At 58.5% G+C, this 16,595-nt stretch overlaps 3 protein-coding genes and 1 long non-coding RNA gene across 10 annotated transcripts; 2 read left to right on the plus strand and 2 right to left on the minus strand.

Moving 5' to 3' along the window:
- Positions 1 to 150: 150 nt before the first annotated feature.
- On the plus strand, positions 151 to 4,295 carry LOC148052483 (uncharacterized). The gene is given in 5 exon segments (XM_087729911.1): positions 151 to 963; positions 1,234 to 1,311; positions 1,711 to 1,817; positions 2,041 to 3,164; positions 3,166 to 4,295. Coding segments are annotated over 5 exon segments (1,563 nt in total). The 5' UTR covers positions 151 to 784; the 3' UTR covers positions 3,241 to 4,295.
- Positions 3,105 to 8,584, plus strand: LOC148052484 (uncharacterized). 3 transcript variants are annotated; one of them, XM_087729914.1, is made up of 3 exons: positions 3,105 to 3,236; positions 6,421 to 6,553; positions 6,668 to 8,584. In XM_087729914.1, the coding sequence occupies exons 2-3, from the start codon at positions 6,487 to 6,489 to the stop codon at positions 8,143 to 8,145; spliced, it is 1,545 nt and encodes a 514-aa protein (XP_087586040.1). In that variant the 5' UTR covers positions 3,105 to 3,236; positions 6,421 to 6,486; the 3' UTR covers positions 8,146 to 8,584. The 3 variants fall into 3 exon arrangements, with proteins under 3 accessions (XP_087586040.1, XP_087586038.1, XP_087586039.1); XM_087729912.1 differs by having other exon boundaries at positions 6,665 to 8,583; XM_087729913.1 differs by lacking the exon at positions 3,105 to 3,236 and adding an exon at positions 5,708 to 5,794 and having other exon boundaries at positions 6,665 to 8,583.
- An 863-nt stretch (positions 8,585 to 9,447) lies between these two features.
- On the minus strand, positions 9,448 to 14,322 carry LOC148052485 (uncharacterized). Of its 5 annotated transcripts, XR_015698514.1 has the most exons (4): positions 13,712 to 14,322; positions 12,063 to 12,179; positions 9,780 to 11,876; positions 9,448 to 9,655 (listed from the first exon to the last, which is right to left on the minus strand). XR_015698514.1 is itself a non-coding variant. In XM_087729904.1 (3 exons), the coding sequence occupies exons 2-3, from the start codon at positions 12,139 to 12,141 to the stop codon at positions 10,240 to 10,242; spliced, it is 1,716 nt and encodes a 571-aa protein (XP_087586030.1). In that variant the 5' UTR covers positions 12,142 to 12,179; positions 13,712 to 14,322; the 3' UTR covers positions 9,746 to 10,239. The 5 variants fall into 5 exon arrangements, 4 of the variants coding, with proteins under 4 accessions (XP_087586030.1, XP_087586033.1, XP_087586032.1 ...); XM_087729904.1 differs by lacking the exon at positions 9,448 to 9,655 and having other exon boundaries at positions 9,746 to 11,876; XM_087729907.1 differs by lacking the exons at positions 9,448 to 9,655; positions 13,712 to 14,322 and adding an exon at positions 12,963 to 13,339 and having other exon boundaries at positions 9,746 to 11,876.
- On the minus strand, positions 14,107 to 16,550 carry LOC148052486 (uncharacterized). The gene is made up of 5 exons (XR_015698520.1): positions 16,518 to 16,550; positions 15,965 to 16,057; positions 14,817 to 14,917; positions 14,369 to 14,476; positions 14,107 to 14,242 (listed from the first exon to the last, which is right to left on the minus strand). It is a non-coding gene; the product is annotated as an uncharacterized LOC148052486 (long non-coding RNA).
- Positions 16,551 to 16,595: the final 45 nt, after the last annotated feature.

Here is a 16,595-nt window from a genome sequence, read left to right on the forward strand (position 1 = left end):
CGATGGGTGCTGGGGGCTTTTTGTCCTGATGCCTTGCTGCCTGTGCAGGGGTTTTGCAGGGGAGTTGGAGCAGTGGTGGGAGCAGGCGTCTGGGGGCAGCTCCCTGCAGGATGAGCGCTGCGGGGTCGGAGGCCTGGACCACGGCCGGGCACCTTCCAGCAGGCTGCGGTTGTTCCCAGGGCACTGCGTTTTGCCCAGAAGTGCAGCGCGGTGTAGTCAGCCTCATTCTCCATCAGCCAGACCCATGCTGTCAGGGAGCAACTGCTGCCCCCCGAGGGTGTGCCGCAGTCCCAATCCCAGTGCAGACTGGTGTATCACACAGAGGTGAGCCCCAGCAGTGCAGCTCAGGGTCCTGATCCATCCCATTGCAGGTACCCGCTGTTGCGATGGGGGTGTGGGTAGGGGGCTGGTGGCATGAAAAGAGTTCGAAGCACCATGGCGGGCTCTGCGTCTGCCCTGGAGAGGCAAGCTCGAGATTCTGAAAGAGCTAAGGGTTGTACCCAGGGCAGGGACCATGTCAGCCTGCTCAGTGTGCTCTGCCCAGCACCCCACTGCACTGCATTGCGCTGCTCAGCACCCTGCTGCATTGCACTGCACTTCCCAGCACCCCACTGCGCTGCACTGCCCTGCAAACCTCTGCTCCGGGTCCCACGGGCAGCCCCTGGCCGGGTGCTGCAGGGACCGGGGAGAGGGTACAATATGCCGCGTGGGATGGGCACTGTGAAGGTTGTGGGGTGGGAAATAAGCTGGTTATTAAAGCTGTGTGCAAGCAGCAAAGGGTACAATGGAGCCAGGCAGCGCTCAGAGGGAAGGGCCGGCATCCGACCCCCTTGGAGTGCCAGTGAGTTGTTGGAGCCTGAGCAAAAGGGATACAGCGATGCTTTTGCTCCAGCCTGCACTCAAGGACACGGTCCCGGGAGAGGAGTTCAAGCAAGCTGCTCATTTCCAGCCCGACTGGTGCAGGTAAGGCCATCCTGCAGGCTGGGAATCGAGCAAGTCGCCATCGTACCTTGGAAAAGCCTCAGGACGTTTGGGACGGGGTCCCCATCGCTTCCAGGAAACCCAGGCTTCTGCAGAAAGCCATACGGTTTATTTGTGAACAAAAGCCCAAAGCCCTGTTGCGGGCCTCTCTCTTCGCCCCACGGCACGGCACTCACACCCACGCCGCAGCGAGGCAGCGGAACAGCCTTTACCGTGTTTCCGTCCCCCTCAGTTATTTTTTATTTTTTGCAGAGGTGCATCTTGCTGGTCCTCATCTCCTCTCCCATCTGTGGCCGAGGGGTGGAGAGCAGCTGGGGATGAAGGGAGCTGGTAAATAAGCACAGGCATCTCCCAAACAGCTTCGGCGCAGCCGGAACTGTCCCCCCCGCCTCCCCCCTGGCTTTTTCCTGTGCCTCTGCACAGCAACTCGGCCAGCAACGCTGAGCGGCCGCGTCTGCCGCAGGCAGAGCCGGCCTGAGCCAGGCTGAGCATCCCAGGGACTGCAGGGAGAGCGAAGGGGGACAGGCCAGCATCCCCCAGCCCCGGGTCTGGTGACCCCCAGCATCCCTCATCCCAAGGAGAGGATAAAGAGTCGCTCAGGGGGCTGCGAGATTGGTGGTGGAAAATAATCCCCCAGCCCCGGGGGAGAGCGGGTGTCCCACCCACGATTTGGCCGTAGCACTGCTGGGGAAGGGGGCGCTGACAGCGGTGTGTCTGCCCCCCAAACAGGGCTTTCCAGCCCCAAATCACCCTCTGGATGGAAGAAAGGGGAGAGACGGTGGCACCTGGTCCCACGGGGAGAGAGGAGATGGGCAGCCCCGGGCGCATCCAGACAGGTGAGAAGTTGGGGTGTGGGAGAGGAGCCACCAGGCATTGCCTTCGTTTCACCCCACCAACAGACAAGGATCATACTGGTGGGGTGGTCCTTTGGAAATCGTCCCTCCGTGGTCATTCCTCTATCCCACAACTCCTCGAGGGTCCCTGGAAACAGTCACCGATGTATCAGGTACCGTTCCATCCCGGGGCAAAACATAACTTAATCTCCATCTAACCCTGCAGGAGTCGGGATGCGGAGGGAGGATGAAGGATGCTGCGTGGAGCAGGGATGTCCTGAGGGAGCCAAAGTGGGTGAAACAGCGGTAAAATCTGAAGAGAATAACCATGGAAAAGCTTGTGAGAGCGACTGGGGAATGGAGGGATGCCCAGGGATGCAGCAGATGGATGAATTAGTCCATGGCAAGGGGGATCGGCATCTCTTTGCAGAAGAAAGTCTCTACGAATGTTCCCACTGCAAGAAATGCTTCCAGGACAGGTCAGAGCTCATTTGTCATCAGAGGTTGCACAGAGGAGGAAAGATGTTTAAATGCCAAGAGTGCGGAAAGGAGTTTGGGAAGAGCTCGGACCTTAGTTCCCATCAGAAAAGCCACATGGTGGAAAAGCCCTACCAGTGCTCCACGTGCGAGAAGTTCTTCAAGGACAGGTCCACCCTCATCAGGCACGAGAGAGTGCACACGGGAGAGAAACCCTACAAGTGTCTGGAATGCGGGAAGAGGTTCACCCGCAGCTCGGACATCATCGTCCATCAGCGCATTCACACGGGGGAGAAACCCTTCGAGTGCTCTGAGTGTGGGAAGAGGTTCAGCCAACGGTCCAACCTCTTCACCCATCAGATCGTACACACGGGGGAGAAACCCTTCACCTGCCACGAGTGCGGGAAAACCTTCGCCCGGAGATCGGAGCTCACAATCCATCAGCGAACACACACCGAGGAGAAGCCCTACCAGTGCTCCCAGTGTGAAAAATCCTTCCGGGGGAGGTACGGACTCTTCAGGCATGAGCGGTTGCACACGGGGGAGAAACCCTATGAGTGCTCTGAGTGCGGGAAGAGCTTTGGCCAGAGCGGGGACCTTATCACCCACCAACGCTTCCACACGGGGGAGAAGCCCTACCACTGCTCTGAGTGCGGGAAGTTCTTCTGCAATAAATCCAGCCTCGTTAAACACCAGAAATGGCATTTGGGGGAGAAGCCCTACAAGTGCCACGAGTGTGGGAAGAGCTTTGGGCAGAGCTCAGACCTCATCGCCCATCAGCGAACCCACACGGGCGAGAAGCCCTACCCCTGCGCCGAGTGTGGGAAGAGGTTCACCAGGAAATCCAGCCTCATCGTCCATCAGCGGGGACACAGAGGACAGAAAACTGGAGAACGCTCAAAATGTGGGAAGAGCTCGGAGGAAGACTCCAGCACTGATGCTCCCGTGAGTGTGGGCATGGGAGATGGCTCGTCCCCATGCTCTGAGTGTGCAAAGCCCCTCGAGGAGGCATCAAGCCTCCTTGACCGGCAAAGGTGATGCAGAGGAGAAAAAAACCTCCCAAGTGCCTGGAAGAGGAGAAATGCCTTGGCTTGCCTTGGCTTGGCTTGGCTTGCCTTGGCTTGGCTTGGCTTGCCTTGGCTTGGCTTGGCTTGCCTTGGCTTGGCTTGCTTTGGCTTGCCTTGCCTTGGCTTGCCTTGCCTTGGCTTGCCTTGCCTTGGCTTGCCTTGCCTTTTGGTTTGCCTTGGCTTGCGTTGGCTTGCGTTGGCTTGCGTTGGCTTGCCTTGGTACCAAGATCATGCAAGATGAGAAGAAATGAGACCATGGGCATCCTCCCATGTGAGATTTAACCTTTTTTTTTTGTGTGTGTATCGGAGACTACTCAAGGGAAGAAAGGAGTTAAACGCTACAGCGTGGGTTCATCGGTGGTGGAAAAAGGCTAATTCCTCACGTTATCGCGTAGATCATTTAATAGTCTTCACTTTGCTCCTCCAGCAGCTTCATCCAAGCTGCTCCCTGGTGAGAGCCCTTCTATCATCGTATCCCCTCTTTTTTTCAACATCTTGCTGTTATTTTTTTTTGAGGTTAGCTGAGACATGGTCCCTGCTCCTGTCCAAGTGTCCGTCGCATGTCCAGCCTCGATGCATTAAACCTTGACTTAAAAGAAAAAAAAAGGGTTGGTTGTTTCTAGGGGGATTTTTATTTTCATATGAGATATTTGTGCATACGATAAAAATCTAAGGACGTTTTATATTGCTAGAGGAATATTAGAGGAATGAGCATTTTCCCTCCGGAAGGTGTAGATGTTTTCAATGATGGAGAGAATCAAAAGGTCTCCACTGTGGATGTTGGGGAGCGGAGAGAGTGTCCGCTCCACCTGATCCAAGGGCAAAACCATGAGATTTCAGTGAAAGGAGTACGATGTGAAAGGATCGGCATTCCAAAAGGAAACCGTCGGAGGCAGTTTATATCAAAAGCTCAATAAATAACCCATTTCTTTCCTTTGCTCTGGGTCATCGTTGCTGCTTGCAGGAGGACGATTGTGCTGGTGCCATGGGTGGGATGAATGTGCTACCACGAGAAACACCAGTGGGAGCTCTGTGCTGGGGCTGTTGGGTTTTACTGGGAGGACACGGCGGTCTGGGGATGCAGGTCTCCACTCTCCCCATCTCGGGCACCCTCCGTGCCCATGTGCCTGCCTCTCCCTGCCTCTCTTCTCATTGCGCTGGGGCCAAACTGGTCCCAGTACTTCCTCAGTACTGGTATGTGCAGCCAGATTCAACTTCCGGTGGTGTGAAGCTGCTCTGTGGCAAAGCCCAGAGGCCACGCTTGATGATACCAGTCCAAAACTTTCATGCCTGTGCCCAAAATTAGGGGACCTGCACCTACCTCTCTATGCCCACAGTGCAGCATGGACCTTGGTGGGCATCCAGCACCTCCAGCGCCACCGATTCTGCTGGTAGCGAAGGACCATGTGGCGGGGAACACGCCAGGAAGGCGTGAGGCAACATCTGGAGGAGCCTGACGTTCCTCCAGCACAACCAGGCTGGTGGCCCCACAGTGGGCTTGGGGGAATCTGGGGGGGGGGTCCGAGTGATGCACCTACATCTTCGTGATGTCCCCACCCGGCAGCTGGTCACAGCAAGAGGATGGGGTGGACCCCCGCCCTGTAGATGCTCAATGATGGCAGGAGGGTCACCAAGGAGGGATGCCAGCGTCCTGCTAAGGCCACCCATGACCCCAGGTTGGGGGGGGCCACCAACCCCTCTAAAAACCACCTTCCACAACCCCAGGGCTCCATGCTGGGAGCAGCGGGGGGTTGCAAAGAGCTGGGATGGGGACCCAGGCGTCCGAGGGGGGAACCCAGGCATCCTGGGGAGGGGACCCAGGCATCTGGGGAGGGACCAGGCATCCAAGGGGGGGACCCAGGTGTCCGGGGAGGGACCAGGCATCTGGGGAGGGACCAGGCATCTGGGGAGGGGACCCAGGCGTCCGGGGAGGGACCAGGCATCTGGGGAGGGACCAGGCATCCAAGGGGGGGACCCAGGCATCTGGGGAGGGACCAGGCATCCTGGGGAGGGGACCCAGGCATCTGGGGAGGGACCAGGCATCCAAGGGGGGGACCCAGGCATCCAAGGGGGGGACCCAGGCATCCTGGGGAGGGGACCCAGGCATCTGGGGAGGGACCAGGCATCTGGGGAGGGGACCCAGGCATCCAAGGGGGGGACCCAGGCATCTGGGGAGGGGACCCAGGCATCCAAAGGGGACCCAGGCATCTGGGGAGGGACCAGGCAGCTGGGGAGGGACCAGGCATCCTGGGGAGGGGACCCAGGCATCTGGGGAGGGACCAGGCATCCAAGGGGGGGACCCAGGCGTCCGGGGGACCGGCAGACAGGAAGGGGCGGGAGCATCGCGGAGCGGTTGCCGGTACAGGCAGGGAAGGACCGAGGCGGAATCGGAGCTGCCCGGGCATCGCCGCCCGCTCCGGCCCGGGGCGGCCGCAGGTACCGGGGGAGGGCGGGGGCCGGATCCAGCACCGCTCCTGGGATGCTCAGCACCGGCGGTCCCGCTTACCCCAGCCCGGCACAGAGTTGGGAAAAGTTCCCCTTGCAAAAAAATTAAACCCTTTCCAAGGTGGTTTTATGGTTTTTTAGGTTTTTAGGTGTTTGGTTTTTTTTTTTTTTTTTGGGGGGGGGGTGTCCTAGCTTCTTACGGGGGTTTTCAGCCTGGAGAGAAGGGGAAGGGGGGGGCATCACTGCTTGCAGCCACCCCGGGGGGTTGTGGGGGGGTTGCAGAGGTGATGGAGCCCCCATGCTCCACCAAGAGATAATTATGCCAATGGGGGAAGAAGAAAAAGAATCGTGTGGGTGGTGAGACCCCCAGATTATTGGGGGGGGGGTCTCCATCCTTGGAGATGTGCAACCCTCACCTGGACACGGCTCGGAGCAAAGCGATGGTGTCCTCTCTGCCTTGCATTACTCCAGCATTTCCCGCTGCTGTGATAAATCCACCGCTTGATTGTCCAAAATGCTATTTCTCCGGCGGGTACGGTGACGTGGAGAGTTAAAACGTAGCAGCGTCTCGTGCATGAGAAGGATTTATCATATGCTTATTTTTTCTCTCCCCTCAGACAAACAGTTTGTCCCCAAGGGCGGCAGTGACCCTGCCCGCTCCAGAGCCAGAGCGAGCCGAGGGGATGGAGCGACGGGAAGGCGATCCCCAACCAAGGGAGGAGTCGGAGACCCCGGGAGACCCTCGCAGAGGTGAGAGCTGCACCCCAGGGTCCCATCCAAGAGATGCTTTATCTTCTGTCTTTTCCCCTTTCTGCCATGCCATATTTCTGCTCCTAAGTGGTATTATTACTTCTACCCCAGCAGGACATGGGATGGAGAGTGAGAATGAGAAAAGTCCCCAGCAGGAACGTCCTGAAATGAGCAGCTCATCATTCGTAAACCCAGAAGGAAATTTTTCTGGGGGTTTTCAGCAGAGAAAAGTGGGTGTAAACGCCCAGGGGCTGCAAGGATACCCAGGGAAGGACGTGAGCACCTTTGTGCATCATGAAGGAAACTGCAAAGTCCACAAGGAACCCACCGCCCCGTACAGAGCCCTCGCCCAAGAAAAGAAATATATATGCACCGCGTGCGGGAAGAGCTTCAGGCAGAGCTCAAACCTTACTGTGCACCGCAGGACACACACCGGGGAAAAGCCTTACAAATGCTGCGGGTGCGAGAAGTTCTTCAGCGACAGATCTAACCTCGCGAAGCATCAGCGGCTGCACACCGAGAAAAAGCCCTTGAGGTGCCGCGAGTGCAAGAAAAGCTTTGGGAACGACCTGGATTTCCTTGAGCATCAGCAAACGCACGCAGGGGACAGAGCGTTCAGATGCTGCCAGTGTGGGAAAAGGTTCGGGCAGAGCGGGAAGCTCGCTCTGCACCAGGAATTGCACGCGAGGGAAAAAGTCTACAAGTGCCCCAGGTGCGAGAAATGGTTCAAAGACCGGTCGACCCTCATCAGGCACGAGACGCTGCACACGGGGGAGAAGCCCTACAAGTGTCACGAGTGCGAGAAGAGATTCACCCGCAAATCGGACCTTACGGTCCATCAGAGAATCCACACCGGGGAGAAACCCTTCGCTTGCTCCGAGTGTGGGAAAAGCTTCAACCATCGGTCGAACCTTTTTACCCATCAGAGGAGGCACACGGGCGAGAAGCCTTTCCCGTGCCAAGAGTGCGGGAAAAGCTTTGGCCACAGGGCAGATCTGGTTGTCCACCAAAGGACCCACACCGGCGAAAAGCCCTACCGCTGCTCCGAGTGTGGGAAATGCTTCAAGGGTCGCTCCACGCTCATGAGACATGAGAGGTTGCACACGGGGGAGAGACCGTATCAGTGTCCCGAGTGCGGGAAGAGCTTCGGGCTGAGCGGGGACCTCGTTGCCCACCAGCGTTTCCATACGGGGGAAAAACCCTACAAGTGCCCCGAGTGCGGGAAGGTCTTCAGCAACAGCTCCAGCCTCGTGCGGCATCGACGACAGCACGCGGGCGAGAAGCCCTACAAGTGCCACGAGTGCGGGAAGAGCTTCGGGCAGAGCACGGACCTCATCGCGCATCGGCGAACCCACACCGGGGAGAAGCCCTACCTGTGCCCGGCGTGCGGGAAGCGGTTCGGTAGGAAATCCAACCTCGTGGTGCACCAGCGAGCGCACGGAGTGGACAGACTCTGCAAAGGCCGGCAGCGTGGGAAAAGCTTCCTGGAGAACTCGGCTCTTTCAAGCCATCACGTCTTGGTCGAGGACAACGTTGCCCCGTGCTCAGCCCCGCTGAGCGTCAGCAGTGATGCAGAAGAGAAAAATCATTAAATTCCTGGAGAAAAAAAAGAGACAGGATGGAGAAAAATCTCAGACCTTCCTAGATCTAGAAGGAAAAGCACAGAAGAAACAGCCACTGGCGTATGGGAAGTGCAGGATCTTTGTGTGGCATCAGCAAGGACGGGGGGTCGGGGGAGAAATACCTGTATATATGTTTTAGAGTAAAACATGAACCTATTTACTAAATAACGTGTATTATTGCAAGCACACGGAATGGGCTTGGCATTTGCTGCGTAGCTCCCGTGCTTCCCTCTTCTGATGGCCCCTTCCATCATAGAAACGTCGTCCCCAGGCACCTCCTTTACCTGCTTTCCTTGTCCTGGGATAAGGACACTGTACACAGTCTGGGGACACTGGTGGCCTCAGAGCGACACTGTTGGTGCGGCACTGCTGATGCTCCTGCTGTTTTGGTACCTCCTCTACATCTCTGAGGGCTGTGGTTGGGCCACCCCGTCCTCTTGCCTTGGGCTAGGTGACCCATCGCTAGATGGGATGGTCCCATCACCTATCAATGCAACTCCAACCCAACCGTGCAGGGGACAGCATAGGAGCAATCAACCAACCCTCTTTCTATATTAAAGCAGCACTGTGGTACCACAATTCTGGCTCAGATACTCAGTTTTGGCTGTCAATGATATATTGACTGCCCCAACGGACCATCTGGGGTCTAAACACATCAGAGATTTGTGCCGATTTAAGGTCAGAAAGTTATAGGACAGCTACATCAAAGTAAAAGGTGGAAACAACCACCCCAGCAAGCAGAGGTGATGCCATTTCCGTGGTGTTCCCCCAGATCTTTGCTGTGGTGGCCACCATGGGCAGCTTTAAGTCTTTGGAGGAAAGGGGGAGATAAGGAGCTAAAAGGGAATGGGAGGTAAGTCCCACTGCACAAAGAGGAGGAAAGGGAAGGGGAAGACAAAGGCAAAGAGCCAAGCTCTTAGTGAAATACCTGGAGCACTCCAATGGCTGTGGACCTTCTCTCATGCTAGGAAATGGAAGCCTGGTAAGGGACTTCTTCAGGTCGTCTTCATCCCTGTGAGCCTGTGTCTAGCACAGCAAAGCCAAGCAGACGCTGGCTCTTCTGGAAACCAAGGCAGAAACCGTCTGGCCAAAGACACCAGTTTCCCCACTCATGGTCAGGCTTTAGCTGGAGTTTCCTGCACCAAGGCTTGGTTTGGGTCCACTAACCAAACCTGAGCAGCTTCCAAGCTCAACCCCAGCTCAGGAACAAGAAAAACCCACCCTGCTCCCTCAAAAAAAAACCCAACAACTGTCCAATAACCTGTTGGGAAAGTGCGATTTCCCCAAAAGCTGCTTTCCTCCAGGATGCAGAGCTGGAAGGGACGAGGACCGGCCTCAGGCCAGTTCACTGCAATCATGGTTTCACCAAGATCTCCCTGTCTTCTCTTAGGTCACAGTCAGCTCCCGTCCCCCGGTCACCAACGGAGCTCTTTGCAATTTTCCCTTCTTTCCCCCGCTTTTTAACAGCAGTAACTTCTCTCTGCCACGCAGGAGCAAATAAAAATTTAACATATAGCTATTATTTAGCTCGCAGAAAAATACAAGGAAAACATCATATTCCTTAGGAACAGAGGGCCTTTTTTTTATTGAGGTTGCATACATACAAGGGGGAGGAAAGGATGAGCAGGGGAAGACAGATTTCTACAGTATCTTTGGGGTGCTGACGGGTACCCAGCCTGGAAAATGTCAAAGGATTTAAGGAAGGGCTTTAAAGGCAGACGATGGGATGCCGGACAGCCTAAAACAGCAGTTGGTTTGACTGGGGAATGATGGGAGTGAGTGGATCGTGGCCCAACACATCAAGCCCTTTGAGCAAACTCAATAATAAGAGGAAATAATTAGCAAAAAAAAGAAAAAAAAGAAGTATATTATTTACTGATCAGCCTACTTTAGATCATTTGCGTGGGGTGGTGTTTTTTTTCCACTTTTGCAGTCTTTAAAACTGAAGAATTTTACCTAGAAGAAGCGCTGATTTTTTTTCCCCCTCTTTCACGTACAACGTCTCAACTCTTCCCAAAACTCCTTCCCTGCTCCGAGCACTTACAAAGCCGTTTCTCCCCAGTGTTATCTCTGGTGTTCGATGGGGTTCGACCCCTCCTTGAAACCCTCTGCACACTGGGGGCACTGGAGGGAGTCCTGCCCCGCCGTCGTGCCAAAATGTGAGTTGGGCTGGAAGCTTCTCCCGCACTTCTGGCACTTGCAAAGCCCTCTGTGCACCCTCTGATGCACGATGAGGTTGGATCTCCTGCTGAAACTCTTCCCACAGACCGGGCAGGGGTAAGGCTTCTCCCCGGTGTGGGTCCGCTGGTGAGCGATGAGGTCCGAGCTCTGCCCGAAGCTCTTCTCACACTCGTGGCACTTGTAGGGCTTCTCGCCCGCATGCAGCCGCTGATGCCGCACGAGGCTGGATCTGTTGCTGAAGAACTTTCTGCACTGGGAGCACTGGTAAGGCTTCTCGCCCGTATGGAAACGCTGATGTGCGATGAGGTCCCCGCTCTGCCCGAAGCTCTTCCCGCACTCGCTGCATTCGTACGGCTTGATCCCCGTGTGCAGCCTCTCGTGCCTGAAAAGGGTTGACCTCCCCCTGAAGAACTTCTCGCACTCGGAGCAGTGGTAGGGTTTCTCCCCGGTGTGGGTCCGCTGGTGGACGATAAGCTCCGAGCTTTGCCCGAATCGCTTCCCGCACTCTTCGCACTTATATGGCTTCTCCCCTGTGTGCATCCTTTGGTGTCGGAAAAGATTTGACCGGTGGCTGAAGCTCTTCCCGCACTCGGGACACTGGAAGGGTTTCTCCCCCGTGTGCGTCCGCTGATGGACGATGATGTCCGAGCTGCGGGTGAACCTCTTCCCGCACTCGTGGCATTTGTAGGGTTTCTCTCCCGTGTGCACCGTCTCGTGCCTGATGAGGGTGGACCTGTCCTTGAAGCACTTCTCGCACGTGGAGCACTGGTAGAGCTTCTCCTCCACGTGGATCCTCTGGTGGAGGTTGAGGTCCGAGCTCTGCCCAAACTCCTCCCCACACTCGTAGCACTTGTAACGCCGCTCTCCCACGTGCCGCCGCTGATGCTGGAGGAGCTTTGATTTGTCCCTGAAGCACTTCCCACACTCGGGACACTGGTAGAGCTGCTCTCCCACGTGCACCTTCTCATGGACAAGAAGCCTCGATTGGTGAATGAAGCTTTTCCCACACTGCTGGCATTTAAAAGGTTTTTCTCCTACGTGGACCCTCTTGTGCCTGATGAGCAGCGACCTGTCCGGGAAGCGCTTCTGGCATTTGGGGCACTCGTAGAGCTTTTCTCCCGTGTGAGTCTTCTGGTGGACGATGAGGTTTGAGCTCTGCCTGAAGCACTTCCCGCAGTCGTGGCACTTATAAGGTTTCTCTCCGGTGTGGATCCGCTGATGCACGATAAGGTTGGAGCTCTGTCCAAAGCTTCTTCCGCACTCGTTGCACGTGTACTTCTTCGCCCGGGTGGCGGTTCTGTACTGGGCTTTGGATTCTTCGAGGACCTTTTGGTTTCCTCCATGAGGGATGAGTTTATCCCCTCCTGGCCCCGTCTCGCTCTCGGGAGCTGCCTCCCACCGAGGGCTCTCCAAAACGTTTCCTTCCCGTTTCGCTGCTGCGACTCCGTGCCCTCCCCCTCGCTCAGCGCTTTCTCGTTTCAGGTTTGGCTCTTCCTTCGTTCTTCGGGCGGCACATCCTGCTGCGGGTCGCAAACAAGAGCAACGTCTCGTTTCGCGAAGGGAAACCGCGTCGCGGTGGGGGATGGTGAATAACAGCACCAGCAAGGGCAGAGCCGTGCCGCCGCTTCGCCCTCAACCCCAACCGCTTGAGGGAGGGTGAAAGTGGGGGGCACAGGGTGGTCCTTCCATGGGAACGAGCTCCTCACCTGCAAGGGGGTCTCCCAGGGTCTCCCCTTCTTTCCCGCTCCGGGGACTGGGGTCTGGCAGCTCTTCAGCTCGCTCCATCCAAGGCGTCTTTGGAATGGGAACCCCTGCTCCGAGGGCTGAAATCAGCAGAGCCGCCCCCGCCGCGGTGTCACTCGCAGGGGCTGCGCTGACAGCAAGCCCCCAGCAAACCTCGGCCTTGCACCCCGGCGTGGCGGGCAGAGCCCCCCATGGGCCCCGGTACTGACCCCCGGTGCTGCCCCCACCGGCGCCCGGTGCCGCCCCAGCTGCCCCTCCGCATTCCCTGGTGCTGCCCCGGTCCGAATCCTGCCTCCCTCCGGTGCTGCCCCTCGGTGCTGCCCCCGGTCCTCCCCCCGCATCCCCCGGTCCTACCCCCGGCCACGCCCGCTACCGTCCCCGGACCCCCCCGCATCCCCCCGGTGCTATCCCGGGTCCTATCCCGAGTCCTACTCCCGGCCGCTCCCGCTGCTGCCCCCGGTGCCATCCTAGTGCTGCCCCGGCCGCCCCTCCGCATCCCCCCGGTGCTACCCCCGGTCCCGTCCCCGGTGCTCTCCGGTGCTGCCCTCGGTGCTGCTCCCGGCCGCCCCTCCGCGGCCCCGGTCCTACTCCCGGTACCGTCCCCGGTCCCCCCCGGCCGCCCCTCCGCATCCCCCCCGTGCTACCCCCGCTGCTCCCCCCGGTACCGTCCCCGGTCCCCCCCCGGCCGCCCCTCCGCATCCCCCCGTGTTGCCCCCGGTACCGTCCCCGGTGCTGCCCTCGCTGCTGCTCCCGGCCGCCCCTCCACGGCCCCGGTGCTGCCCCGGCCGCCCCTCCGCATCCCCCCGGTCCTCCCCCCGGCCGCCCCCGGTGCTGCCCCCCCCCCGCTGCCGCCCCTCTCCCACCTCCGGCGGCCTCCCCGCCTCTGCCCGCAGCAACCGCGGCCGCTCCGCGCTGCTCCCGCCCCTTCCTGCGCACCGGCCCCGGCCGCCGGCTCCCAGCGCATCCCCGGCCCCGGCAGCCCGGAGATCCGCGGGGGAAAAACCCGGGGGGGGGGAGAGACGGGGGCCTGCAGCTGGGGGGCAGCCGGGGAAGGAGGCCCCAGCAGCCCCCAGCAGCCCCCAGCAGCGATGCGTGCCTTTCTGTTTTTTTAATTATATCATTTTTTTCCCCTCGCGTTAATATTCTCCGGAAGGGATTTGGTGGCTGAGAAGCGGCCGGGCTCAGTGGGGGTTTGTGCCCTTCGCTGTTTCTTCCCACTCGCGCCTCGGACGAGGACAGAAGTTACCGCTGAAGTTACACCCGGCTCCCGGTGTCCACGCTACGGGCGTTCCACATCCCGCGTGTGGGTTGGTGGCGTTTGGAGGTCACCTATGGCAAAGCCTTGGCTCCTCGTCTTCGCGTGGGTGGCTGCCGGAGCCACGCCACCACCACCACCACCACCACCACGGGAGGTGAGGACCCCACCGGACTGAAAGCATTAGAAGTCTTCCTGAAGCCGCTCTGAACAGAATCAGGGACTCATTGAGGCTAGAAGGGAGTTTGGGGTGGCTGCAATCCTGCTTGGAGCCCTGGCGCCCTGCTCTGAGCACCCCGCCGGGCTCGCGGCCCCACGGAGCCCCAAACTGGACCCAGTGCCCAGAGGCGGTCTCACCAGTGCCGTGAAAAGCCTCCCATCTCGCTGCACGGTAGAGTGAAACATCTGGAGATGCTGAGGGATGCAGGAGACAACAGACACCCGCAGGAGACCGTCACTGGAGGAAATGACCTTCTTCTGTGCTTTCTGGGAAATTTGGGGAGGGGGAATTTAGAGGAAAATAACAAACAGCCACGTGGAGCGAACCCAAACGTTCCCCAAGGTCTTCGTTCTTGCCCTTGGCCAGTGTGTCCGTCCTCCCGCCCGGCCTCCTCTAACCCTCGCAGCGCGGCTCCCAGCATCTGGGCATACTGGGAGGGCTCTTTCCCTCCCCAGACTGGGGAGAGGCTGGGGCTACGTCTGCCAGGGAGGTCCCCACCGTTCGTTATCCTCGTTTGGGCGGCTCCAGAAAGGTCTTGCCAAGGTATTTCTGACGGAAGGAGAGCTAGCCCACCCTGAGGAGCGCAGGCACGAGCCTGCCAGCGCCGTTTGCTCCTGCATCTTGCCGCACCGCAGGCGGCGGCGAGCGTGGTGCCTGCCCGAGGCTTCCTGCAGCAGAACAACAGGAAACACCGGGTTCGTTCCCCCTCCGCAGCCCCCAAGCCACGCACGGGCCGCGGTTTCTTGTTTTCTTTCCCTGCTTTTGGTTCCTTCACCCAACACCTGGGTCCCTACCAGCTTGGAGGGGGTTCAGACACGGGAGGGGACGCGCCGACCGGCCGAACGTCACGAGGAAGATGATGAGGACCACCGAAGAGCTGGTTTTCCCAGGGACAAACCGGCCTATTTCAATACGAGATCCACGCAGGTTGTACAACGCCCGCCACGCTTGGCGAGCCCAACCACCCTACACCCAGCAACTGCGGTTCCTCCTCGACCCCACCCTCTGAAATATTTAACAATAATTTAATAGGCCTGCCTGCCTGCAGACCAGCTCGTTTTTAATGGAGTTTCATTTTCGCTGCATGATTTTCCGAGCTTTCGCGCCTACAAAATGTTCTTCAACGTGCGTTTAAATGCAAAGCGTTTAGCTTTGGCTCAAATCCTGGTGTGGGTTTGGTGGGATATAACGGCGCGCACTGGTGTCGGTGGTCGTGAGCACAGGCAGGCACCCCATCCTCACCTGCGTGTCTGCTGCTCAGGGCTTCTTTTTTCTCCGTTTCTTGAAGATCAGGGCCCCAGCGCTCTCCTCGTTCTTGCATCCGGGTGAGCAAGTGAGAAAACCTGCTCCAGAGGGTGAAATCGGGAGATAACGGCATGAGGGACTTGAGAATTGTAGAGTATTTGCAAAGTTAAAGAAATTGGAACTTCCTGAGGGACGCAGGGTGGGAAGGACGGGGGACGGTCATCCAGACCACCAGGTGCCTGGGGGAACGTGCGTCCTCCACCCAAGCCCCACAGAGGGCAAACGCCAAACGTTGGCCCAAAGCCAATCGTTGGGATGGAGCTAGTCCGGGAAAAGATCCCTGCGGGGAAGGTGGATATTTCCACCTACTGGAAAATTACACAGAAGAGAAGAAAAAAGGGTTTTTCCTCAACGTTCCTCCTCACTCTGTCTCCCAGGAGGAGCATCCAGGAGATGGTCTGTCTCACTCCTGAGTGCTGCAGAGCTCAAACCATCCGAAAATTGAGAGCATCTACAACGCAAAGGCCATGAGCCAAAGCTTCAGGAGCTCTTGGCTCCCGCACTGGCGGGGACAGGACATCAGGGTCTCGTGGCTCTCCAGCATGACGCCCGCGTAGAGTCCTCCGTGCAGGTCCAGCAGGGCCCGTCGCTCCTCGGTGAAATGCACGGCCACCTCCTCGAAGGTCACAGGCTGCTGCAGCAGCAGCAAGAGACCTTCAGTACGTGGGACCGGAGCCACAGCCCCACCGTTCAAGGGGGAGAAGAATAAAAACCACCAGAGGTGCTGGGATGAAGCAGGGATGCTCAAGCCCATCCCAAGCAACCGAGGAGAGCGTGGGGCATCAGGGAAGGAAAACGAGGGGCTGCCAGGAAGAGACTGAGGTTCACGGACCTGAGCATAAACCTCCAAGGACAAAATACCAAAGGGAAATCATCGACCTCCCCGTGCCCGCCGGGATGGGAGGTGGTGAAGGTGGCTTTTCCCAGGGCTGCGCCGTGCCCGGCAGCCTGTGCCGGGGCACAGCACGAGGTGAGGGTTTTTTACCCATAAATACGTGTTTCCTTTCCCCAGAAGGGCTGATTTTCATGCCTATGACCGTGAAGGAAGGAGCAAACCCCCAGCCAGACCCTGATGAATTGTCCACCTGAGCCAGTTCCGCTGTGTCCATCTCTTCGGGTTTTTTTGGTGTTTCAGGACATTTGCCTTCTCCGGAGTAAAATGCGGTTGCCCATCAGTCCTAGGAAACAAGACAGGGGAAAAAAGGAGGGAAAAAACAGGATGTTTATTTGCGGTTGGTTGTGTAAAACTTAGTTTTGTTGTGATTTTGGGGCATCTCGGAGGAGCCCTGGGGAGGACCTGTCCCCTGCTGTCCCCAGCGTCCCCTTCTCATGCAGGGGGAGCCCATACCCAAAATAAGGGGTGCCGGGGGGTCCGAGGGGCTGCACCCATGGCAGGGGATGGGTGCCGGGGGGATCACACTCAGCGCCGGGGGTCGTACCCAGACCTGGGGAGGGGGACCAGGAGCCGGCCCATCCCTACCCCGAGGGGTGTCGGGGAGCCCGGACCCAGCCCCGGGGGGGGCCGGGAGGAGCAGAGGGGGTCGAAGCAGAGCCCGTAGGGCCCCCCCCCCCAATCCACCCCCGGGTCGGTGGAGCGGGGGGTCCGGTACCCAGCCCCGAGCATCCTCAGGCCGTTACCTGCGGGGCGGCGGCACCGGGAGCAGCTCCGAGCGTCGGTACCGGTTCCGGGGAGCGCGGCTGCCCGGGCTCCGCTTT

The sequence above is a fragment of the Nipponia nippon genome, unplaced genomic scaffold, assembly GCF_047370975.1.
Source record: "Nipponia nippon isolate SJK-2023a ecotype South Korea unplaced genomic scaffold, ASM4737097v1 scaffold_47, whole genome shotgun sequence".
Lineage (NCBI taxonomy): Eukaryota > Metazoa > Chordata > Aves > Pelecaniformes > Threskiornithidae > Nipponia > Nipponia nippon.

Bases quoted from the DNA above. Each gene is read 5' to 3' on its own strand.
- LOC148052484 (XM_087729912.1), top strand. From the start codon at position 6,487: ATGGAGCGACGGGAAGGCGATCCCCAACCAAGGGAGGAGTCGGAGACC. The intron at 6,554-6,664 runs GTGAGAGCTGCA...CTTCTACCCCAG, and splicing joins CCCGGGAGACCCTCGCAGAG to CAGGACATGGGATGGAGAGT.
- LOC148052485 (XM_087729904.1), bottom strand. From the start codon at position 12,141: ATGGAGCGAGCTGAAGAGCTGCCAGACCCCAGTCCCCGGAGCGGGAAA. The intron at 11,877-12,062 runs GTGAGGAGCTCG...TGCGACCCGCAG, and splicing joins CCTGGGAGACCCCCTTGCAG to CAGGATGTGCCGCCCGAAGA.